We start from the raw sequence: 26,349 nt of genomic DNA, 5'->3' as shown, positions 1-26,349 counted from the left end.
CCTGATTTTCAGAGCCAGTTCAAAGGAGGCATATTATCCAATCACAGCCAGACTGAATGAAGCAGTCAAAGCCATAGAGGACCCCATTGAGAAGGCAACAAAGGAAGAAAAAACATAATCTTCCAGGTGCTTCTCTGCTGGAGGGGCAGGATGAGAGAGTACAGAAAAGTGAAATTATTAATTTTAGCGATGCATTCATCACTTTATCTTCTCACCAGGCAACCCGAGATGACCTACGGTGCTCGGAAATCCGCACACGTCTTACAAACGGATTAATGTGGCTGCGTCGTTTCAGAGGCCGTGAAAGTCAGATGACTTCGCTCAAGGGCACAATGACCGTTTACCTGCCTGGAACTAAAACTCACAAGCCTCTCCAGGAGTCCAGGAGTCTGTCCCTCTACTCCCTCCCTCGTCTCCTCCACCCATACTGGAGGATGAGTACTGAGATGTGATACCATGTGGTGCGCAACCTACGTCCCTCTGGAGTTTTGATCCCTCAGCTTGGATCTCCAATCACTACAAACCCCCCACACGGGCCATATTTTCTTAAACAATGAATGCACCAAAAACATCCAATTTCTGATTCTTATCTTTTCAAATGTATGCAAAAAGATGTGCAAGCTACGTGAGGCTAAGTTCGCTTACTTACCTCCGAGCACCAAGACGATTTTATAAGCAGTCTTATATTGATTTTCTAGTCTTACATTGATAGTTAAAATCGTGTTTCCTTTACTTTTTTGGCAAGAAAAAAAGCCTACCGTTTGACTCTTTTCAAGATTTGCCAATGGAATAAGAAAACGTCAAGCAAGCACAAAGCAAGCTAATATTTTCTGCTAGAGAGAAAAAAAAGATCTTAAGTCTTTTTGCGAGAATAAAACGCTTGTCAGGTTTTGCAGTGCACAGGCGGCGGGTGCCTGGATGTCAATGCTGAGGGCTCAGAACACCAGCGGCTCCGACAGCTTGTCTGTTATCCACAGGGTGTTCCGGGCTGCCAGATCCACTCAGACGGCCGCCAGACAGCTCTCACCGATGTGGAAAAGGCCCTGATCCGCCGTCTCACCTTGAAGGCCTCCTGATGCAAACCGCCGGTCTCCAGCTGATTGTGTTTGGCGTCGATGTGCTTGAGGGTGACGGGCAACTCGGGCAGGCTTCGGAGCTGGTTCTCTGCTAACAGCAGGTCTTCCAGCCCAGACAAGGCCCGGAATGCGTCCTGGTCAATCTCCACAATCTGATTCCCCGTCAGATCGATCCTCTTCAGCCGGTCTGAAACGGAGGGGGACAAACCAACACTTGGAAATGGGAGGAAAGTTACACTACAAAACAAAGTTACACTATAAAAACATCAGGCAATTAAGTCTTGTAAAAATGTTTTTTTCTTCTCTCAAGTCGAAAAATATAAGCTTGTTTTAAGTTACTGTTTGTTTTACAACTGTAATTTTCTTACCCCCACGGTAAATATTGAAATGAGTTAAACTCTCTCACCTCACTGGCAATATACTGTATATCTTATGTAGATAAAAGAGCAATCAAAATAAGACTTTAAGTGTAAAGATAATACTAAAATACTTGTTGACTTGGTTGACTTATTTGACGTTTTTGCAGTGTATATCACATGAATGGATTGTAAGATTCTGGTTAAAAACATTGTGCTCTCTTTGTAGGTTCCAAGCTATCATAATCCTTGTGTTCACATCATAAAGCCAAATGTAACATGATAAACAGTATTTGGCCAATTTTAACAAGCTCTGTGATGTAGTCTCTGGATATTCTGAAGGAGTATCAGCAGTTCTGGAGCTCTTAAACTAAATTTCAATTACAAATCAGGCACTCCACTAATGAAGTTATATCTAACATTTGGTTGAATACTCATTCAATACTGCATCATTAGTCTTTTAAACTTAAGGTCGAATCTTTCTGCTAAACATTTTCTCATTCAAGTGAGCAAACTGAAGCAACGATCTTAACTTGGATACAAATGGGATTAAATATATATTCAGATTCCAGAACTTTGAACACCCACACACAAACACAGGTTCCCATGCAATCACACTTGCATAGACATACTGGCATGCGCAAGCACACCCACACGCCCACACACACTCACACACACACACACACACACATACACACACACCCACACACACACACACACACCCACACACACACACCCACACCCACACACACACACACACACACACCCACACTCACTCACACACACACACACACACACACTCACACACACACACACACACACACATACACACACACCCACTCACACACACACACACACACACACACACACACATCCACACACACACCCACCCACACACACACACACTCACACACATCCACACACACACACACACGCACACACACGCCCCCCCCCACACACACACACACACACACTCACACTCACACACACACACACACACACACACACACACTCACACACACACACACACCCACACACACACACACACACACACACACATCCACACACACACACACCCACCCACACACACACACACTCACACACACACACACACACACACACTCTCACACACACACACACACACACACACACTCACACACACACCCACACACACATCCACACACACACACACACACACACACGCACACACACGCCCCCACACACACACACCCACACGCACACTCACACTCACACACACACACTCACACACACACACACACACCCACACACACACACACACACACACACACACACACTCACTCAGGTTGGCGAAGTCCTTGGCCTTGATGTGCTTGATCTTGTTGAACCGGGCGTAGAAGTAGGCGGTCTCCTTGGGCAGGGGTGGGATGGATTGGACGTCTGAGTCATCGCAGTACACACTGGTGCTGACACACACACACAGCAGACAGGTGGGCAGGCCCTCTGAGGGACAGACAGGTATACACACATATCACTGCAGGCACACCTACAGTATGTCCGCTCCTATGTACATCATATCCAGGTGACAGGTGTACAGACATGACAGAGAAATTAAAGGATGACTGCTCTCCTTTCAGTTGTTTAGAATACGCATACAAATTGTCCTTTGCGTGAAAACCTGAAGCATTTGCAATCTTTTTGCTGTGGAACAAGTTGTAAAACATGCCTATTGTAGCTTTGTGACTGAGAACCACATTCCACAGACAAGTCACCGAGCAACACAAAACTCTTCCCCCTACTGTCTTTAACTGAGAGAGAGAGAGACAGAGAGAGAGAGAAAGAGAGATCACCAAGAAACCAGCAGTTGCGGATTTCAGAATGGAAATAACAACAACAAACAAATAAACAACAGAATCCGATACTAGCAGGAAAGTCCCAGTCCACAAAACATCGCCGAACACTCACCCAATCCAGTCTCAGGACCGAAAAGCCCTGGGCCCTGGAAGTCCAGCCTGGGCGGGGCGGGGGCTTGGGTGGGCCGGGGGGGCAGAGTGACCTCCTCTATGTATTCAGCGGGAGGAATATTCTGCGCTGGCACCATTACGGCTGGAGGTGGCGCCACTGTTCCCACTTCAATCAGCTTCAGGGGAAAACCAAAATGTATTGATAGAAAAATGCAAGAAAATGCCCCAAACTTTTATCAATACTATTTGGCAAACAACTACATCACAAACTGCATTCATCCCAACCAACAGCACAACCCACGGATAGAAATAGAACAATCAGAATGTAAAGAAATTTCCACCTCCGACCTACCATTCCTCAGTGCCTCTATAAAACGCCACAACTGCTTCAAAAACACTGTCATTTCAACAACTCTGAATGCCTGGTGGAAAATTAACAAAATATTAAAATTCACAATGACCCCATATAAATACACTCCAATATGGCACAATCCTGACTTCTTGATTAACAAAACACCACTCTCCTTCACCTCATGGAAACAAAAAGGTATCACACATCTTCAACACATCTTTCAGGATGGCACCTTCATCACCTTCCAGGATTTGGTCCATAAGTATAATATTTGGAAAGAGCAATACCTCCAGTACTTTCAATTAAAATCTGTTTTAAAATATAAAATTAAAATAATGAATAACTACTTACAACCACCTCCGCTAATGGATGAAATTAATAAAATAATCAACACCAAAAAAATTCGCTCCAAATTATACAAACTACAGTTTTTTAGAATCGTTTTCACACTTGTTTCAATACCATGTCCACTTTTTCAAAACACTTAACACATTCACCATATCAATAAACTATGTGAACTAAACTGTGGATACTTTTGCATTGCTTTCATACTAAAGGCATTCAATCACCACTTCTTCCAAAATTCATGAATACCTTTCTCAGTTCACTACCAGCAAAAGTTGGTACAAATACAGCAAATTTTGCAGACATTTAGATACTCTGTTCAAAACAATTAACTTTCAGTTCAAAACCCAATAAAATTCTGATCATTGTGAAAGGAAATATGCTGCATTTTGGCAGAAAAATGAAACTATATGCTTAAAATACATAAGACAGATCATTCTGATTTGAGCAGAAAGTTTATTCAGTTTATTCAATTTTTTTGTTTGCGGCCTTGTTGTCATCTATACAAAAGTGATCATACTTGCATTGAAATGTGCATGTATATAGGGTAAATATAGATGTAGTTGTTACTGAAGAGATTTTTCCACTATTACTGCTGTATATGAACTGTTGAAACACCTGGCTGTCATTTCAGTGAACAACCTACCCAGGTGTTTGTTGTTTGTTCCCCGTTACCACATATACAAAAGGGGCCACCTTTGGATTGGCATTTGCATTCTTTAGCCTTGGTGGGGAAAATGGATGCAGCCAGAGGCAGAGGAAGAAGACGTCGCAGAAAAGCAAGAACAGTTGTGTCTGATGAAATCAGAGCCACAGTCATTGATCATGTGGTAAATCATGGTCTGTCCCTGGTACTATACCGTATTCACAGCATTCTGACTGAAGGAGTTCAATTGATGTGTATATTACAGCAGTACAGTGATTTCAGAAGTCTCCAGGAAAACAGATGTATCAGTGCACATTTGTCTTTTACTCACTACAGGACCCAGTGGTTACCTCCAAGGGTAAAGAGGGGGGAAGGGGAAGAATGTTTACGCCTCAACAGGAGGATACAATAGTTGGGATGGTCATAGTCAACAACAGCATCAGGCTAAGAGAAATATGCAACAACAACATCGCAGACAACGACATATTTCCAAACATTGACAGTGTAAGCACTACAACCATTTCAAGAGTGCTACAGAAACATCAGATCAGGATGAAACAGTTGTACACTGTCCCCTTTGACAGGAACTCTGAGGGTGTCAAGGAACTCAGGTACCAATATGAAGTTTATGAAGGTATATGTGAAGGTTTAGGACCACCATCCACATCCAGATGTCACTTCTAGATGCAATGGCTGCTGGGTGTATGGACATAACAGTGGAACACATCCAGGGCTGGATAAGGCACGCAAAAGAGATGTTTTCCACGGTGTATAGCAAGAGATAACATTCGGAGTGATGTTGATAAAAATCTATGGCCAAATGCAGAGGACAGGATGGATGGGCCAGGCCAACAGTAAACTTCTGATACTGATAGGCAGACAATATATGTGCAAATTACTGTATATAGTGAAAATATTGCATATTGTATTTGTTATTGATTGCAATGTATTTTGAGTAATTGATTGTATTGTATTTTTCTTTTCTGAATTACAGTATATTGCACTGTGAGAACAAACGTCAAAATACTTTAAACCCTCTGAAGAATACTGTTGCTTTTGTGATTTGTTTCTTTATCATATATTGTTTTACATTACACAGTAAAAATTGTTATTCTGGGTTTCCAATATAGTAAAACATTCATTCATTTACAGTTTACTGTAAATTTACCACACTCAGTCATGACATCTATTGTGAGAGGCAAACCAACAGATCAAAAGTTTCTTTAGCTGCTTGGCTTGAAATATTTGTGGATGCAAAAATAGAGGAAAGGGAAACAAATAATCTATGTATTTAGCAATGCTCCAAGTTGTTTGTGTTTTGTAGTTCATTGAACATTGAGTGACAAAGTAGTCTTATGGGAGAAAGCATATGCTATAGTTATGGCAGCATGAGTCACTTTTGGGTGAAATATTAAGTGTTTTGGTGGTTGAAGTGCATTTTGCACCAAAGGTTAACTGATGTGCTCAGGTGCATGTTTCAAAAGCATGCTGTGTGAAGAGTTTTGAAAAAGAGGACATGGTATTGAGACAAGTGTGAAAACGATTGTAAAAAACTGTAATATCAACCACAGACCTAACAATATCGCTCCCCATCCAAGCCTGGGAAAAAGACTTATCACTCTGCTACAATTCAGACTTCTGGACTCAAATCTGTAGGAACATCTTCACGATGACCACCAATACTAACCTGCAACTAATACAATACAAGGTCATTCACAGAACTCATATCACCCACCAAAAGATGTATAAAATGGGATTTGTGGACTCAGACACTTGCACTCACTGGTCTTTGAATACCCCAGATAATTACTTCCACTAAACCTGGCTCTGCCCGCCAACTCACCATTTCTGGAAACAAGTCACAGACCAAATATCTCTCATTATGAACTGTAGCATTCCACTCTACCCATCCCTCTGTCTTCTAGAAGACCTCTCAACAATCAACCCAGCAAATGAAAATACCAGACCTATACTCATCGCCCTAGCTATCGCCAAGAAAACCATCCTCTTAAACTGGAAAACAAGACACAAAATAAACATAACACAATGGCTAAATCTACTCAAAGAACACATATCCATGAACTAATCTCACGCCAGAACCAAAGCTCACACTTGGCAAACAATTGGGATCCTTTCATAAAATCATTCAATTTGCCTGTGGACTAATCCCCCAACCCCACCCTAACCAACATATACTCTCATACTCCAGAAACACTATCCATGCAATACCATATCCCAATTCAACCCATCCATAATCATGCATATTTTCCTTTTACTGTTCCTTTTTTTTTTTTTTTGCTTTTTTATTGTGTGTATATATATATATATTATTATTTTGTATTTAAGAATGTGTTATTCATATTCATCATGTTCTTTTTATTTTATTTCCCCATCGTTACTTTATTATTATTACTTTTTTCTTCTTGTCTCCCTTTTTCCATCCTATCCTTTCAAGGCTCCAATCAACAACCACCCACTTATCCACCTGTCTGTCTGTCTGTTTATCCTCCTGTCTATCTGCCCGTTGGTCTGCGTGTTCATATGTGTACACAAGTCTCTCTTTCCACACTTTATTATTCTTTTTTTCATTTATCGTTATCTTTAGTAACTGTCTGTTTTGTTTTACCCTCCCCTCAAAGGCTTCATACTGTTTTCTTCCTCCACTCTCTCTCTCTCAAAATTACCAATGTATATATGTTTGTACTATTAAAAATAAAGTTGACCTCCCAAGGGGGGGGGGGGGATAAAAATAAAAAATAAAAAAATGCAATAAGACACAGATGATCCAATGTAATGAGCGAATAAACATTTTCATCATAGCGAGAGACTCTGTGTGTGTGGTTTTATATAAGAATGGGGACATTGACCTGACTGCAGACCAATAAAGTGGGGATGTTTGGTGGACAGGGGACAAAAATCCAGGTCCCCACAAAATGTTTGCTGTTAAAATCGAACACATTCCCAGCAGTTATAATTTTCTGAAAAGCAGTGTGTATGTGTGTGTGTGAGAGAGACAGTGAGAGAGAGAGAGAGAGAGAGAGAGAGGTGGGGGGGTGGAGAGAAGAATGACTTTGCAAATGTGGCAAATGTGCATATCAGTTCTCTTGACACCAACCCCCCCCCCCCCCCCCCCCCAACCCACCAGTTCCCCAGAGAATAAACACTATTACAGTTTCTCTGAGTCCCACTTACCGGCTGGTCCAGATCATCGTAGTCGTAGGTCTCGCCGTAATTGTTCAGATCAATATTCTCCCAGTCCGTCTCCCCGTCCAGGTCGTAATTCTCCAGGTCGAATGTGTCCACATCCAGGACTCTCGGTGGAGCGGCCCGATTGGAGCTCAGCAGGGACAGAGCCAGCACCAGGCGGAGAAACAGTGCCATCCTGAGGACGGAGGAGGAACTGCAGCAATGTCTCCCAATTTCTTACATAATGTGTCCTTATGAGAGTGAATCATCATTCAGACATTAAGTGTCTTGTTAAGAACAAGTGACTGCTCATTACTGCCTGCAGTTATGGTAAGAATGAATGCTAGCTCACGCAGAGGGCTCCAGGACTGATTCTGAAATCCCCTCTGCTCTGCATCACTTGCATATAAAGCATAGCACTGGCATATAAAGGACACTAATTTGCATGGTTCTACTCAAATTTACATTTCCTTTGTTTGACATCATTCATTGTTTGGACTGGAGCATCTGTATTTATTTTAATATTGTTCTGTGCCATCTTTTATGAGATCCATATGTTACACAATAATATCTAAACAATCAAAGTACAACATATTCTATTTGTTACAGAAATGAACCCATAAAATAAATGTTTCTTTTTTTTTTTTTTTTTTTTTTTTTTTTTTGGCAGACGCTTTTAATCCAAAGCGACTTACAAGTGCATAGGTTGTAGTAAAAGTAAAATCATGGATGAGTAGGTACAACGTAATATAAGTTCCTATAACGAATATTAACATAATATAACTAAAATCTGCACAACCATGGCTCATTGTATTTATTATTCACATTCCTGATGCACTTTATTTTCCCTGGAGTTTTCATTCAGCAAAAGTCCTCACAGCCTTCATTAAAAAACAAACTTCAAAGGATTTAAAAGATCAAGCTTCTTATGTCATCTCTAGTAAGTCACACTTTCTTTGCATCTTTGAAATATAAAATTCTCACCAATTTCTCACCAAGCATCATATATAAAAAAAATGCAGTTACTCTGATGTTAATCGTTTCTCTCTTATCTCAATAAGCAGGCATAAACAGACATTTTTAAGGGGTAATTACCATTTTTAAGGGGTAATTTAATGTTGTTTGCCTGCCCTTTAGCAATGGCTTCTGAACATCACTGCTGATTCCTCCAGCTGGGCACATATTTACTGACAGTGAATAAAGACCCACAGTACATACACAACTATTTGGAATTATGTCTGGCCTTCTTTAGATCTTCACGCCCACACAAAATGTAAAGAACCTCAGAGAAAACCGAAAAGCTTCATCAGATGTAAAAAGGAAAGAAAAAAGGAAACAAAACAAAAAACAAAAACAAGCAAGGCCTCCAAACAGCATTAATAAATGATCTTACCCAGCCTATTTATCAGGCTCCCTTGAACTTTGACCCCCGTGGTCCAGTGGCAGATTAAACCAGGCTTAGCCCTCGCACCTGTGTGTCACTACACTCACAAAGCGCAGCGGAGAATGTTTGCCCCCGAAGCTCACGTGAGCCTGTGAATGGGAGACTTTGTCTGCGCTGCCTTAACCCAAAGACATCAAAGGAGACCGACACATTTTAACCAACTTCATGAGTTTGAATTTCAAGCAAACATTTAAATAGTTATTGTTACCACAGTCAAACCCTCGCTTGCATTCAGCATCTACCTATGCAGCTTCATTCATGCAATCCAGTCCATCACATAGAAAATGACAATGTAAAAACCTGTTCCCCCACACAAGAAAAACTGCTGGAAATGTCATTTCCAAAGATGAAAACGTAAAACAGACCAATTCAACTAAAGTAATTAGTCACTAAGTTTTGCACAAAGGGAACTTTTAAAAGCTTGTCAGGGTCATTTTCTAAAAAAAACTAATAAAAAAAAACATTCTTTTGTCCAAATCCTACATTCCTGGGTCCTAACAAAGGAGACGTGGAATTATCAAGGCCTCGCAGTCTTTTTCATTTTCTCTTTCAACAGCAATAATAATTACAGCAAGAAAAGGAATTAGTTTTGGGTTTTTATTGAAGACAAAGGAATTAAAAATGGCATACCTCTTTTCCTGTGTCTGTTCTTCCACCGTCCTGCTCTGCTGCAGCTCTCTGGGGAAGACGTCTGGTGCACTGGACCCCTGACGTGAGGTGAGCAGAGGGTGAGACTGCAGCTTATTTCCCCCATTGTTAGCAGAGGTAGGGGGAGTTGGGTGTATGTGTGGGGTGGGGGGGGGTCAGTAAAAATAAGTTTACTCAGCTGTCAGTAATTGACCCTCTCAATATTTAAACTCCTGGCCACTTCAGTCCTGGACCTGAATGCACCAATCACACCATTACAACCTTGCACAACTGCTTGTATGCAGCTACGCACATTAGCTGGTGTATTTACTGCTGCAGTTAGGAAAAATACAGAGATGAATGTTGTTTTCTTAAACTATCATTTCTTAGATGTGGGAACTGATTATATAACTGCATCATTTAAAAAAAGTGTTAAAAAGAATTATATTGTATACCATTCAGATTAAAATATTATTTGCCAGTGGGAACATACTAGCATGATCATCGGTTATACTTTTGAAATGCACTTAATTTCTCATTTCTGTCTGGATGAATATACAGAATTGTAGTAAGTGAAATACATGAAGCAAGAAGCCGATTGAGAAATGGGAATTAAAAGCATGAGAAATGGGAAGGAAAATAAAAATGAGTTTTAGAAGATTGTGTGGTGAAATGGAGCGTCTTTGATTAATGTCTGCCACACCCGAGATAAATAAAACTTGTGCAGAATGAATGACAACCCTGCTGTCACTTGAGGTTTGTCAGTAAAAAACAGGTAAATTCTCAGTCTGAATTTGTTGATTTTCATGTTACTCCATCCAATCTTTGTAGTGAATACAAGGTAGTGAAGTCAAAATTTACAAAGAGATAAAAATAAATCTGACTTGGACTCTTTTCTATTTTCTTCCAGGGAAAGAAGGCTAGATATTGCTAGATCTAGACAATGCATAAAATCATGCAGACTGGTCAAGAGCTTTAGTTAATGTTCACATCTACCATCTGAATGGGACAAAATGTGATCTAAGTGACTTTGACCATTGGATGATTGTTGGTGCCAGACAGGGTGGTTTGAGTATCTCAGAAACTGCTGATCGCCTGGGATCTCTAGAGTTTGCAGAGAATGGTGTGAACAACAAAAAACATCCAGTGAGCAGCAGGTTTGCAGGCTGAAATGCCTTGTTGATGAGAGAGGTCAGAGGAGAATGGCCAGACTGGTCGAAGCTGACAATAACGCAAATAACCATATAAAAGTGGTATACAGAAGAGCATCTCTGAACACACAATGCGTCAAACCTCTAAGTGGATAGGCTACAGCAGCAGAAGACTTAAGTCTAAAAAATAAGTCTAATAAATACCTAATAAAGTGCTCACAGTGTACACGAGACACTAACACTACAGGGGAAGATTGGTAAAGGAAGGAGATCTCTGGCTGCCATGACCTGCATTGGGGGAGAATATTATAATTTTCTTGTCCTCCCTATTATCTCTCTCCCTCCCTCTATCCCTCTCTTTTCTGTGAGGGAAGGGCACGGACGTGAATAATTCCCACAGCTGAGGCAGAGGGTCAGGCCGTCGGTCATATTTGTGTACTGACCAGCCAGCTGACCTGGAGATGTGGATTCACATGAGGGGTAGGAGAGGAGAGGTCAGTTGGGGTCATGGTCAGATTTCGGTTTATTCCCGCCAAAGCCACCTTCCAGGGAGACCGCATTGCTGGGTACAGCTGAAACTTCTTGATAAATCTCTGACCGAGATATTAAGGTACATATATACACGTTTTGCTTATGAGTTATTCTTTCACTTATCCATTTCATACTTGAGCCAAACCTTAACTTATCGGTTTCATACGTATAACATTTACATACCTGTACAGTATCTTATAACCTGCACTTAATGTGTACATGTCATACACGAGTCAAACCTTCACTTACCCGTTTCATATAACATTTAAACAGCTTTCTTCTAACCTGCACCTACTTTCTGTGAGACTGAAACTCCAGTTCTCCGTGCTGCAGGAGGTACAGTTGGAGACAGCTCAACAGTTGATTAAAGCGCTCAGTGGGCATACTTTTTTTGGGCAGGGAGTGAGTGGCACTCTGGAAGGTTCTCTGGTGACCCGTAAAGTCGGGGTGAAGCTGAGTCTGTTTCTTTCCCACACATCCGAGTGGAGGCCTTGGGTCAGTCCCACAGCCTCCCCTCTGGACCCACGCTGCCCTTCCAGACATGGGAACAAGCCCTCCCAGCAGCTGTGGGCCTGCACTACAAAAAACCAAAACATAACCCACTCTCAACAAACATTTTATTCTTACATTTAGACTCAAAACCTTATTTCTATTACCTTTTTTATTAAATAAGACAAGAGTATTGCCAATGAGGTGGGTTTGATTCATTTCAATGTTTAACAATGAGGTAAGAGAATGAATGACGATGTAACTTAAAACAAGCTAATATTTTTTATTTGAGGAAGTTTCATTATAAGACTAAAATGCTTAAGACAGACTTTTTCATGTGCATTATTCGGCCACATCTCTGATCCACCAGTGTTTGCATTTCTCAACAGCTCAAGACGTTTCTGCAGCTTTGTTTGAACATACATCCAAACAAGCTGTGAAGAGACTTGTTTTTTTAAGGGGGCTTGATATCAGACTATTACAAAGTAACACACACCAGACATGTGTTCTTCATCCCAGAGGAAATTCCGGGGCATACGAATGGAAGAGATTTCCTGGAAGCCTCCGTGCTGTGCTGTGCTCTGAGTGGCGTACACAGAGGGGTCATAAACATCTCAGAGGGGAGAATGACTTCATTCCATAATGCTGGAACCTGGAGTTTAGAATGGCACATCTGCAAACAGAGACAAGAGAAGTAAACATGTAAAGCATCTCTTATTTACGGTCTGCGTAATTGCTACTCCACGCACCGGCTGTGACTCTCACTAAACCCCGGCTGATTGGTCCTTCCGAAGTGTGTCACCCCCTTGCGACTCCCCCCTCTCCCTTGTACTGGGGTGGAACCAATCAATTACGAGCGTAGCTTCTAGGTCACAATTCATTTTCAAGACATACAAAAAGATTCCTCGGAACCCTTCCATTGTTCCTATAGATATTCCTGTCCTCCTCAGGCTGTTCAGTGTGTTCCGGCATGCATCGGGTCTGTGAGCTGGTCCATCATCCATCATCCGTTCTCTGGAGGAGGAAAGGAGGATGAGAGATAAACCAGCAAGTGCCTTGGCGTCATTATGAAAGGAATGTCTCCCATCTGTGTTAAGTCTCACAGGAGAGAGTCCCTGTTCGCAGATAAGGCAAAAAAAAGCTTTCTGCAACAGTGGTGAATTGCCAGTAAATTTTTTGTGAACTTTTCATTCACAAATTTCAGTGGAGATGCTGGTTTAATTCAAGTTAAATTCAGAACAGAACTGAACTACACCCCAGGTGTAGTTAATGCAATGATGAGCACGTTGGCAAATGTCAAATGTGCTTCATAAATAAAGTTGACTTGACTAATACGTGCTGGTTCATGTGTTTGTGTTCTCAGTGACAAAGCCTGTATTCAACAGCAGCGAGTAAATGCTGGGAACCGCTCTATGAGGTCGAAGATAATTACAGAACTTGAAACAATGCTTTCATGAAAGAATTTCTAGATTAAGAACTGGGCTAACAAATCCAAAAGCATAGAACGTGAATGTTTTTGTTCCTGTACCAAATGCCACACAAGGAGCCTCATTGTTTTCTCATGAGTCAGGCCTTGGTTTTCTTCAGATGCCAGATTTTGTAGGGTACATCAGATGAAATCTGAATTTGAAATTATTGTCATATCCTACCTTTATTTGGGTTTTCAGAAGCAATACATTGTCACCATGGGATTACAATATATCTTTGAATATCTCGAAATGTAAGCAATCATGTTTCAAAAAACACTTTTCCAATAGTAATGGTTTCTTCTTTGAGAGGGAAACTAAGATAACCTCTCAGTATCCATTCATCCATCCAATAACCCACTTATTCAGGGCCGCAAGGTGAACTTCCCAGGCCAGGGACAACATTTTCTGTATGTGCATCATTCAATAATATTTACACAATTGTGTGTACGGTGCTTATTCACATCACAAAACTTCCAATATTGTTGATCTAGTTGATGTTTTTGTTGAAATACTGACAAATAAAGCAAAAATACTAAAGTTGCCGTATATTTTGTTGAACCCTAAACATGGAATAAAAATATGGCCAAAATTAATAATAAATATTATGTTATGTCATTCTGCGTTAGCCGGGTTTCTCCAGTTGAGTCTCCCCGCCCTCTCCAGCAGCTCTCTGGCTGATGGCAAACACATTGTAGAATGGAGACGTGGGGTCAGCTTCGTAAAAATATGGTCCTGAGACCAGACCATTTACCATCTCAGGACCTTCCAGAAGGGTCCAAGGTCAAAGTTCACCATGAACATTTTATGAGAAGAGGGAAGGGTTGAGAAAATAAGGTGGGGGCGGGCAGGTGGTTTCCATGAAGCGGTGTCCATTGGTTGGTACAGTATGGAGTGATGATTGTATAAAAACAGAGGAAAAGTGCAAGGTCTACCAGAGACACGGGGAAATGAAAGAGCAAACAAACTGACAACTTCTAATTTTCATCTTTTCTTTTAAACCATATATTTATTTTTCTTCAAAGACTTGATCTGGTTGGCGCCCCCGGCACTCTCGTTACCATGGTACTGCGGTGTTGGTCCGTGATTGCGCTGTCACTGCTGATGTCCACCGGCCAGGCGTTCAGAAGGTAATTGTTACTCTCTCTCCATGGCAACAGAGCCAACGCTATAGCATATACGCTAAGAACAAAGAGAATTCAACATGGCAGCTGTTCCCGGAATGTTTCAATAGAAAAAGAAAAAAAAGCTAAAACAAAATAGCTCCACTGATAACAAGATACTGCTAAATATTGGTTTCTCTTGTCAGTTGGATGACAGCCATTAATTTATCCGCAATAATAATTATAATTGCACTTGTATGATAACACCAGTCAAGCTTTTATATTGTACTCATAAAAGTGTGATTATATAGTAAATAATAGTAACATATAAGTGCCTCAGTAGGCTGTAATTACCTGCACTGTCAACAGTGTCAGTGTCAGTGTCAGACAAACGAGGAAAGAAAGGAAGTAGAAAAGTTGACAGATGAGAAAGTCTGGAGATATTAAACTTTTGCCCTCAAATTGGACTCACATTTAAATGCAAGTGAAAGAGTATTTCATTCGCAAACACAATTATTATTTTATACGCACAGATCAGGTTAACCTAAGTCCTTATTTCACATGTGCACGTGGTACATGGATTATGTGTATTATCTTTAAATAGTATGGAGTCTTTAAGACCAATATACATTTTTGAGTTATTACTCATTATTTGAGAGGCCAAAATGGTTGGAATGCAATGCTATTATACAAAAGTTATAAACTTTATATAGAAGCAACATTCAACCCTAGTTTTGAATTATTTCTGGTTTTGTATTACTTTATTCAAATGTTGAGTTCACAATAAAATCTCTTGCGTTAATTTAACTCTAACAGGGTACATACAGTATGGTCCTACTCTGTGGAGAGCAGGGCCATATGTAGTCTGTAAGTGTTTATTTTACACTAAGATTTAACACTGTGTTACTGCACACGCAGAACTGAAAACTGGCGAGGAAAAGGAAAAAAGCCGTTGTTGTCACATTACAAACACGATGGGGAGATATATTGTACGATTATGACACAGGTGCTGGTCACCTCCTTTCAATGCAGCTTTCATTTTATCTGTTGGACGACAGCGCAGACAGTGAGGTCAATAGGGTTACCACATTCCCTTGACGAATAATGTATGTATACAATACAATGATATCCTCCAAAAATGGCAAGAAAAACACATGAAATTCACGACTAAAATACAGGACGAATGGGATGTTTTCTGTCACGTGAGAAAAGGCTAAAATCCGGTGTCTGTCCCAGAAAAATGGGACGTCTGGTCACCCAGGTCTTCGATCAAAGTGCTGGCAGGACTCGCTGGAAGTTATATTTGACACGATTACATGTCCGTATGACAGATTAACAATCTTACTTGTTCAATACTGGAGCACATTAAGGCTTGTATCTGCTAAATGTAAGGCATTGTGTGCTATCACTCACAGTGTAAAGGGAGAAAGGACTTTTTACATGTTATTCTGGTTCTGCCAGCTGATCCATCACCAGTACAGTCACATACTGATGACCTCACCACTTTACCTGTGTTTCCATCACAACAACAACACAACTCAGACAGAAAGCCGAGCGCCATCATAACCTACATCTCAGTTAGCATAAGATGTTACTGAAACAGTTTAAACAACGATGCATGAGCAATTTTACGTTACCTTTTTCAACACCCCCCAATCCAAGATTGCAGCAAATGTAAGCGGTTAAATATCATACTTTTTACCCAGGGACCTGTTTCAACAAGAAAAGAAAAATACAAAAGTATTTCTGTTGGATAATTGTTTAATTACATCCATCACTGATCATTTTCTTGTAAAAAAAAGAAGAAAAGGTTATTGATTATTTTTGTTTTTTAAAAGCATACAGTTGCATTTTTCTTTCTAACTTACAAGGAAGGCTGCTTGATGCATTTGGTATGATCAGCAAAAGGCTTTCATTATATACAGTCCAGCCCCTTCTTGGGAGTTGTTTACCTCATGCTAGCTGGGGGCTCAGGACTGGCATTTCCCCATTTCTTCCCCTCTGTGACTCTGTGAAGAATCTTTACGACAGTCTTCTGTGAAAAGCGCTGAACAAATAAAGCTGAACTGAATTGAATAAAGACGGGCAAAAAGGCTCTGTTAAATAAACATGTACTAAGGCCCTTTCTTTTTCTTTTTTTATTATTGTTTTTATTAGTTTTACTTTCATACAAACACACAGTTCCACAAATCCAGTTCCAACGATTCAAAACAAATCAAACAAATTTTCTACACATTCCAACCCTGCCCAACCCAGTGCAAACGAAGTGGACCACAGAATCACCGTCAATTACAGTAATTATAATTATACAAATGCAAATCATAGTTGCATACATGGCTCTATTTCCCCCATATCGGGTGTCTTTGACCCCCCTGTCCCTGCAGGGTGAGCATGAGGAAGATGCCCTCTATCCGGCAGACGCTGCAGGACATGGGCGTGTCTCCGGCGGAGGCGTTGGCCGAGCTTACCGGGGCGTCAGCGAACCACCCCGCCCCCAACAACAACGGCACCGCCCCCACACCACTCACCAACTACTTTGACGTAAGCCTCGGTGGAAAGGCCACGCCCACGAAACTTCATTATTTATGACCGACAAGCGCTTCCATGCAAGTGACTGGCTGGCTTTGCTGCAGCAGCCATTATTAAAACAGAGACAGGAGTATAAGATATGAGTGGGGTTTAGTGCTCCATCCTGGGCTTCTCCTCTGTCTGGTCAGAGGAGATTCTAGAGACTGGGGGTGGGGTTCGTGGTGGGGGGACCTAGACACAAATTCTCCTGGGGCCCTCCTGTTAGACTTCCACTATCATCATGTTCCCCTAAAACTCTTAAAACTCAGCCCTTGGGGGCCCCAGGCAGTTGTCTCCCTGTTCATAAGATTCACTTCTATATCTGTCCACCACGCTCTCCCGGTTCCCTCCTCTCCTCCCTCTGTTTTGCAGACTCAGTATTTTGGGGAGATAAGCATCGGTTCCCCACCCCAGACCTTCAACGTGGTGTTTGATACGGGCTCAGCTAACCTCTGGGTGCCCTCAGCAACCTGCTCCCCTCTCTACACCGCCTGCTGTAAGACTGACACAACCACCCCTCTCCCTGATAAAGACATTTTAACCTGTTAAGGTCGGAGGTAACAACCATGTGACTAGAATGATGTGAACTGAACATTCTAATGCTGATGTCACAGTCACTACTGGTAATTTAAATCAATTGAGTTCCTGAACACTGACATTCCAAATAAAAAAATGTACATCTCCTGTGGCATAAATACCGCTAATAATAGCTGCTTAGCATGCAGAAACTGGAGGAAAAGCTTTGTCAAAATTCAGTTCAAAAGAATGACACCTTTAAAGGCCTTCTTGTTTGTTTCTCAAATTCAAAGAAGCAGAGGAAAGCACTTGCTGAATTCATTGCTGTCTATAGAGGGCAGCATCAACCTTTTCATTATGTATTCATCTGCAGTCCTAGCTGCATAGCACTGAGCTGTTCACCAATAAGGGACAGGGAGGGTCCGATTTACAATTACATATGAATTATCACTTTAAATTCAACAGTTTACATCAGAATGCAATTACAATTGGAATTACAATTTATTAATTTTACATTTTATACAGCCTGATATTATACCTGATGCACCATAGTTTCAAATAAAAAAATGGCAACATCTAGTTATACTATATCCACTTATCTTCCCTCTACTCCAGATCTGCAGCATTGTTACCATTATAAAATGAGTGTGCCGATGCTGAAATGAGCCTTTGCCATGTACTGCGTGCACTGAGCCAGCACATGTTTGGACAGAGTTTGTTTGTCATGCTCTGTTAAATCCAGTGGCATGTTTTGTTTGTCACGTTCTCAGTCACGCACAACAGATATGACTCGACCAGATCCCGAACGCACATTGATAACGGAACGGGATTTTCCATCCAGTATGCCACCGGGAACGTGCGAGGATTCCTGAGTGAGGATGTCGTTGTGGTGAGTCCTTTTGAAAACGCTGAACTAAAGAAAAAAACTCAAAAACAAAAATCTTTGCTTTTTGCCAATTCTTTCTTCAAGGAGATAGAAGACATGGAAACAGAATGGTTTCAATACACGGCTGACATGAAACCTTTTACAAAATCTTTTTTTATTTTTTTTGTATTAGCTGAGACTTTTATCTAAAGCGACTAACAGTTGATTAGACTATCTGTTACCTGATTTCAGCTGATCACTGCAGACCCATGCTTGAAGTGTTCCTTTTCCACCTCATTCTCTTGCAGTGTTGTTGAGGAAAAGCTTAACTGGGAGCCAATAGGGTTCTATTACACTGTGTAATATAATGTTTAGATACTAGCTTTCTTATCCATGTGCATGCGCTGTAACTCAGAAACTCTGAGTCTAGTTCTTTTGAGGAGATTATTGCTGAATCTAAACCCCCTTTCACACCCAAAGAAATGAGGACGGAAAAGACATCATTTGCTCATTATCCATTAGCAGGTCACAGCCTAGCAGATTTTATCTCCTCTCAAAATGGCTGACAAATCACACATTTATTAACCATTTCAGTCCCAAGCCCAATATGAAGTGGCTCCATCCAAATCGCCAGGGGTTTTGGGTTTGGTTGAGAAATTGAGCTGAGAACATTCAGTGGGGTTTTAATAGGGGCTTTAATTTGGTTGGTTGAAAAGATATAAGGTCGAGATTGCCAGATGGCACTGTTGGGATTTTACAGTAGTGAGTGACAGCTAAAAAACCCAGGTGTCACGGTTTAACGGACGGCTGAACTACGAATGAGCAGATGACCGCCAGAGCAGCAATTTCCGGAAAGAACACAGAAGCAGCAGTGTATTTCTCAGTTGTCTCCAAAGAAAACAGCATTGAGTCAAACCAATTTCACTAAGCGGTCTGTCAGCAGCTTGTGAAAATCTAATTAGGCTCTATTTCTATACCCTTCAACTGTGTCATTATTCAAAGGAGGCCATCACTTATTTTGTCAACATGGCTTCCTACAGTAGCAAGGCATTCCTCAGAGGCCCAGTGAGTGTTGTGTATACGGGAAACGTTGCCTGAACCCTTTCAGTCAGTCTGTCATGAGATGAAACTGGACCAGAACTATCCTGTCACTGCAAAATACTACTGCAGAAATAATCTAGCCAATATTCTTTGGCTCCCAGAAAATTGGGCAAATGTAACACTCTCAAATGTAAACACAAATTTCCAGGAAACACTGCAGGAGCAATCTTAGAATGTTATTCAGTTTTATTATTCCAGTTATAAAAGTATTTGAATTTAAATAATTTGAACGGGATACCCAAGCATAAATTCATTATGTTAATTTTCTATGAGAGTTAGCAATAACCAATAAACCAAATTAAATCTTAATCATTTGAAATATATAAAGTACTGTATATCAGAGTTTAAAATCAACATGACTTGGAGCTGCCGCAGATGCTCTGATTGGTTACTGTATGTGCAGCAGACCTTGTGATTGGCTGTGTGATCTGTCTGTGGCAGGTGGGCGGGATCCCTGTTGTTCAGGTTTTCGCAGAGGCCACCGCCCTGCCTGCGATGCCCTTCATCTTTGCCAAGTTCGACGGGGTCCTGGGCATGGGGTACCCCGACACCGCCATCGATGACATCACCCCGGTGTTCGACCGCATCATATCCCAGCACGTGCTGAAGGAGGAGGTGTTCTCAGTGTACTACAGCCGGTGAGTCCGCCATCCACACCGATCTCAATGTGACAGAACGCACAGGGGAACAGTCGCTAAATGTGTTTTTTTGATTTTATCACATGAAAATAACGTACAGACAAAATGAGGTATCGCTTTGACTAAATACTTTGGCCTAAATATTTTGCAAAATGCAGTTGTGAGGAATCAGCTTTTAGAAAAGGAATTGGTGCTTAAAATGGATACTGTAGATTTTGATAGTGCTTTAAAAAATAAATTGCCAAAATATGGAGGGTTTACTTGTGTTGGGTCACACTTCAAAATATAAAACCAAAAAAATGTACTTAATATTTTTTAAATGCTACATTTTTCAAATACCTTATATTAATTTTTAGAGGTATTTCGGGGCTATGGTTGGGAAGCTCGGCTTTGAAACTCTTGCTGTTGGCTTCCCAAGGCTAATCTGCTTGGCGGTTAGACATTAGCATGGATATTAAACTAAACATTTACTGTATAACTGACCACCAGTGTCAGAGTGATGTAAGAAAGTACCAGTTTGTAAGACAAAATGAATACAAAATGGCTGAAGGGCACTGCTTCAGAGTAAAGTTTACGCTGTCGGTAAACCTGTGTTTCCGGCAGAGACCCAAACCACACCCCTGGAGGAGAGATCGTGCTGGGAGGCACTGACCCGGACTACTACACCGGAACCTTCCAGTACCTACAGACCAACAGGGTGGGCAAATGGGAGCTCAGCCTGAAAGGGTGAGATATGATGAAATCATAATGTGATGGGGTTTGGGACAATGGGCTTTCATCCGTAATAGGGCCAACTTAATTCCCACCACACATTCGAGCAAGGTAAAGGCACTGCATTATGGATTATAGATATATATTATACAGTCAGTGATCGCTTTATTGGGTAGACCAGCTCGTTAATGCAAATGTTTAATCAGCCAATCATGTGGCAGCAACTAAATGCATAAAGTATGCAGACGTGGTCAAGAGGTTCAGCTGTTTTTCAGACCAAATGGGGAAGAAATGTGATCTAAGTGATTTTGACCATGGAATGGAACCAAAAACATCCAGTGGGCAGCAGTTCTGTAGGCAGAAATGCCTTCTGAATGAAAGAGGACAGAGGAGAAGCATTCTCAGACCAAGCATTACAACAGTGCACGCAGAAGAACAAGAAGAGTTACTTTTATGAGTAACTAAGTAAATAGTGTTAATAATGAATTGCTGTTATTAATCAGGCAATATTATTACAGTTACTAGGCGTTACTCTCCCTTATTTTGTTTTCAAAATTATCGGTGTGTATGCACTGCCTGGTGCACAGCAGGGGAAGCAGCACCATGAAGAAGAATTTCCTGTTATCAGACACCAGCTCATTCCAAGTGGAAACATGCAAATCACTTACAATTCCTCAATAGAAAAGGCAAGAATATCATTGTAAAACGCAATCTCTGTCCAGGCAATAAGGAGCTGTCTATGGCCAGAAACACTACATTTAACCTCAAATAACACTGGGAGCGCTAAGAGACCAAGACACAGTGCCAAGCAAGTGGAGGAGACCAGCCAAAACAACAAAAACTCAACTTGCATTTTGGCTGTGCAATGATAACTGACTACGGCCAGCATTAATACCCAATTTATTTATACTGGGTCTTTATTTCAATTTGATTGTATTTGTATCGCGCATTTCACAGCAGACCATCCTAAAGACGTGTTACATTGTAACATAATTAATTTGGCAACATTATCATGGTATTTGCCAAATCCAATATAGTCAAAATGAGTGAAATGTTCATGCATTGTTGACTATTAATAAGCCTAAAATAAGCCTCCTACCTCTGCTTTTAGACTGCTGAATTAACAGGAGCCATATTGAACAACACAGAAGCTCTGCAGTTCGTTTTTATGTTACACCAGGCCATTGAAATAAAATGCTGTGTGATCATACAATAACATTGTACCAACAGGGATACTTATGGGCAGAAAAGTTCTAACCACACAATGTCATCAAAGGGGCACATTTTTGGCAGTGTTCAGCTGTTGCATGAGCAGCAGTGAATGCATCATTATGCACATCAATCTTCTCATCGCATTTGACATCAGTCTTACTGAGTATGAATGGAGGCTAAGGCAGGCAAGTTCCCCTGTTATTGATGTGCGGTGGTGATGGTGAAATTATTATGACAATCTTCTTGTTTCTATTTCGCCTCCTACGCCTAGTCCCATTACACTTAATTCAAGGTCTCCCTCTCCCTCTCTCTCCAGGGTTTCTGTGGGGGCGGACCTGCTGTTCTGCACCGAGGGCTGCACGGCTGTGATTGACACTGGCTCCTCCTATATCACAGGCCCCGCCTCCTCCGTGTCAGTGCTGATGAAGACGATTGGAGCCACAGAACAGGCTGAAGGAGGGGTACGCAGATAATCCTCTGTAATCGCATATGCGCAAAGTTTACTGGAGAATGCTCAAACCGCTTTCCCACAAACTCACTGACGTTTATTTGGCAGCATCAATTTTCCTTTATTTACAGAACAAACACAATAACAATAAAAGTGGAGAGCATTCTGTAGCCATGCCTCCAAGGTCACCAAGGTAATTTAAATAATACAATAACATTTAAATGTTATGTTCTAGAAAATAATATAATAAAATATAAAATACAATGAAACATTACTCATTACCTCATCTTGAATGATAATATGTTATGTTCAATCTGTGTCACTTGTTCACAATCGCAATCTTCCAGCTGCTAGTTCTGGTCAGGGGCTGTATCAGTTGTGCTAAATCTTTCAGCTATGATGCAGAGGTCTTTTTCACTGAACACACACAGTGGAGACCCTTTAATATCGGGCTGGTCTTAATGCAGTTTTCTCTCAGAAATGTACTGTCGTGCTTCACCATGAATAACATTATTATTTACATTTCAGCTATTTGACATTTTGCCTTACGGATGTTAACACAAATTTTTTTTACAATTTTGACCCATTCCCTGATATTTATTAGTGTGTCCATCTAGTGTTTATCTGACTGCCTGCACGGCTTCATTTCCTCTTTTACTAATCATTAAAATAATTAAATGCACAAAAAACAGAACTTATGTGCTTTTAATACAGCAATAAGTATAAACAAGTTTTTTTTTTTTTAAGCTAATATTACCAGTGCAAATCCGTGTTCGTACATGACAAAGTAAAACTCTTGGTGATTTAGTACTCAAACACATTTTACAGACCACACGTGCACAGCTGCAGTTACAATAAAACAAAGTGTCCTGGTACAACAGCTGAAGGCCTTTAAAAGGGAAAATAAGCCAGTAAAGCAGAGATCCAAAAAAATGCGCTCATGAAAAAATGCAATATGAAACCCACTGTAGCCATGACTCTATTCACAATACAGCATGGTTTCTCATGCTGTACTGCTTTAATAAAATGGTTAAGCGATGACACAATATTATGCCTTTAGTAATACTACTTGTAGTAGTGATGCTGTTTACAAACTGGCTGCTTTATTTGCTTAGACCGATACTGTATCGGATTTACTGTTACGGCGTCTCTGCCAACCAGCATCCAGGACTGAAGTAGCTGGTTTGTTAACGTTTCTCCCGTCCTCTGCCCTCCCTCAGTATACCGTGAACTGCAACCTGGTGAAATCCCTGCCCAGCATCTCCTTCCAGTTCAATGGGGCTGAGTTTCCGCTGACAGACGAGGACTACGTCCAATGGGTACAGTGCGTTTATGAAATAATCACACAAACGCAGTAAAATGCCATATGTGCAGTGCTCTGTTGAAGTTGAATTAACACTGGACATTACATTACAGTATTTGCATTTGGCAGACACTCTCATCCAGAGCGATGTACAACAAAGTGCAAAATGCGTACCGAGGAGCAATAATATTACCGTGCATGCATTATACCTCTTTTGCTTTCTGTGCATACATTATAACCCTGATGTTTTCTGTTAATCTAAGAAGTGCTACTATTCAAGGAAAACACATTATCCAGAAAAGCCTAAACTGTGAAAATGAACATAAGGGACATACATTAGCTGCAAAGTAACTTTTCACCCAAGGAAGCTCATAAGAATGATGAATTACTCAACTGTCTCATTTGAGTGTTCCCTGGGTGTTTATTCCCTCCAGATCACCCCTAATGCCTGTTAGATTCAGAAGTGCAGTGTGTTCTTAGACAGCTAACGTTGTGGTAACAGTGGATCAAGGTTACATACTTGAATAATAAGAGGGAAAACAGTAGTATCCTTAACCACACAGATTTGCTTTCATTTTTCAGGAAAAATCACAGTCTGAACATATTTTACACTACTTGTACAATATACAAGTCACATTAAATGAGCTTTTTAGAGTAAGTGTATATATACTCTTGTTGTCCTCGGAAGTAGCTGATTTTACACACACAAAAAAAGAATTCTTAACAAAGGTCTTTTATTTTTATTTTTATGGAAGTATGACTTGTTTACATTTAAAACTCACTTCTTCTGCGTCGGAGATAATAACAGTTAATCTACTCTATATTATTATATTATAATTATAATCTATTCTATATTAAGGAGTTTTAAAAGGCATACATTTTACAGCATGCTACTTCTGGGGCCATACATTGTTTGTTTGTGCGAACTGTCTGAAAGGTTTGTATCTCTGAGGTTATATGGTGTATGTAACCCATTAAAGCTAAATAATAACTCTTGGACAACTGAGCTTGTCAAGTCTCAAGTCTTAAGTTTTAGACTGATTTGTGATTCAATGTTAGTTAACCAGGGTCACCATGGAAACAGTTGTTGATTTGTTTACTGCCTAGGGTGAAAACTCCAGTAAAGATAGATAACAGTTGTTTGTACAGAACAGCACCCTGGTGACACTGGACACTTTTCTCTGTGTTTATCCGTAGCAGTCACAGTTCGGAGAGGACATCTGCACTGTCACCTTCAAGGGCCTCGACGTGCCACCCCCGACGGGCCCCTTATGGGTGCTGGGGGCCAACTTCATCGCCCGCTACTACACCGAATTCGACCGCGGCAACAACCGGATCGGCTTTGCATCAGCGGTGTGATGTCAGCAGTCCGCTGTCCATCCATTTGCTGTCAATCTCTTTATTAGAATACGCTTCATGTTTCACTTTCATTTAATATCAAATTGAGTTTTTATATCTGGGCTTTCCCATGAAGCCTGAGTAATGTAAACAGCCGATTTAATTTGTTAGTAGCAACTACACAATAAATAAAAATCCATTCTTACCATATTTTATAGAGAAATCATAGAGAGTGAGGCACTTTGTTGGACACAAATACAGAGTATTGTGTAACTTATCTCCCACTCCTACACTAGAATGAAGTTTATTCTATCACAAAGTGCATTGCTGACCAATATGTGAATGATCAAAATGGCTGAATGTTGAATGTTATTAGTATGGTGTGGCTTAGTTTTTTTCTCTGGATTAGTATACTGTATGATCACCGACCACAGTATACAAATGTATAGATATGCTTGTATAGGTAGCATAAAAATGTATAGTTTGGTCTGCAAACAAGTATAAACCACCAGTGTATGCAACAAAAAATATATTATCATATATTTAAAACAATATATGCTGTACTATACAGAACGATACATTTGACTAAATGGATGAACTCCAAATACATTTACAATGCATGTGAATGTGTCATGTCATGATTAATAACGTGTTATGTTGGTTACACTGTATTTGGGCCCTGAATCCATTTTGAGCGTAAGACTGGCAACATGGCCAGTGTTCATATTAGTTATATGTTCTGAGTTCAAACATATGGAAGTGATTATGCATAAAGCATGGTTTATTTTGACACTCCTCAGCTTTAGGGTTTTGAATGTCCCATTTTTCAGCCAAATAACCAATTACGCAATTCTGAGCAAACTGCTTATTGGGAACTGTACATATTTAGACATATTGGGAGCTGTACAGACAAGGGATTATGCAGTCTAATTAG

At 40.6% G+C, this 26,349-nt stretch overlaps 2 protein-coding genes across 2 annotated transcripts in view; one reads left to right on the top strand and one right to left on the bottom strand.

Annotated features, from left to right (window-relative positions):
- Positions 1 to 8,099, bottom strand: part of optc (opticin) — a 10,083-nt gene extending 1,984 nt beyond the window's left edge. Inside the window, exons 1-4 of the mRNA XM_061220661.1 lie at positions 7,911 to 8,099; positions 3,377 to 3,551; positions 2,753 to 2,914; positions 1,061 to 1,263 (exon numbers count right to left, since the gene is read on the bottom strand). Of these exons, the coding sequence (XP_061076645.1) occupies positions 1,061 to 1,263; positions 2,753 to 2,914; positions 3,377 to 3,551; positions 7,911 to 8,099 (729 nt within the window). The remainder of the gene's footprint in view (positions 1 to 1,060; positions 1,264 to 2,752; positions 2,915 to 3,376; positions 3,552 to 7,910) is intronic.
- A 6,575-nt stretch (positions 8,100 to 14,674) lies between these two features.
- LOC133110395 (renin-like) lies at positions 14,675 to 25,691 on the top strand. Its single transcript, XM_061220467.1, has 9 exons — positions 14,675 to 14,742; positions 17,100 to 17,256; positions 17,656 to 17,779; positions 18,570 to 18,688; positions 20,207 to 20,403; positions 21,007 to 21,129; positions 22,643 to 22,787; positions 23,995 to 24,093; positions 25,275 to 25,691. The coding sequence occupies exons 1-9, from the start codon at positions 14,675 to 14,677 to the stop codon at positions 25,434 to 25,436; spliced, it is 1,194 nt and encodes a 397-aa protein (XP_061076451.1). The 3' UTR covers positions 25,437 to 25,691.
- The last annotated feature ends 658 nt before the right edge of the window (positions 25,692 to 26,349 follow it).

The sequence above is a fragment of the Conger conger genome, chromosome 14 (assembly GCF_963514075.1).
Source record: "Conger conger chromosome 14, fConCon1.1, whole genome shotgun sequence".
In the NCBI taxonomy this organism is placed as follows: Eukaryota; Metazoa; Chordata; class Actinopteri; order Anguilliformes; family Congridae; genus Conger; species Conger conger.
Note: the sequence above shows the minus strand (reverse complement) of the source record. Positions and strands in the feature narration are given on the sequence as shown.

Bases quoted from the DNA above. Each gene is read 5' to 3' on its own strand.
- LOC133110395 (XM_061220467.1), top strand. From the start codon at position 14,675: ATGGTACTGCGGTGTTGGTCCGTGATTGCGCTGTCACTGCTGATGTCC. The intron at 18,689-20,206 runs GTGAGTCCTTTT...TGTCTGTGGCAG, and splicing joins TGAGTGAGGATGTCGTTGTG to GTGGGCGGGATCCCTGTTGT. The intron at 24,094-25,274 runs GTACAGTGCGTT...GTTTATCCGTAG, and splicing joins ACGAGGACTACGTCCAATGG to CAGTCACAGTTCGGAGAGGA.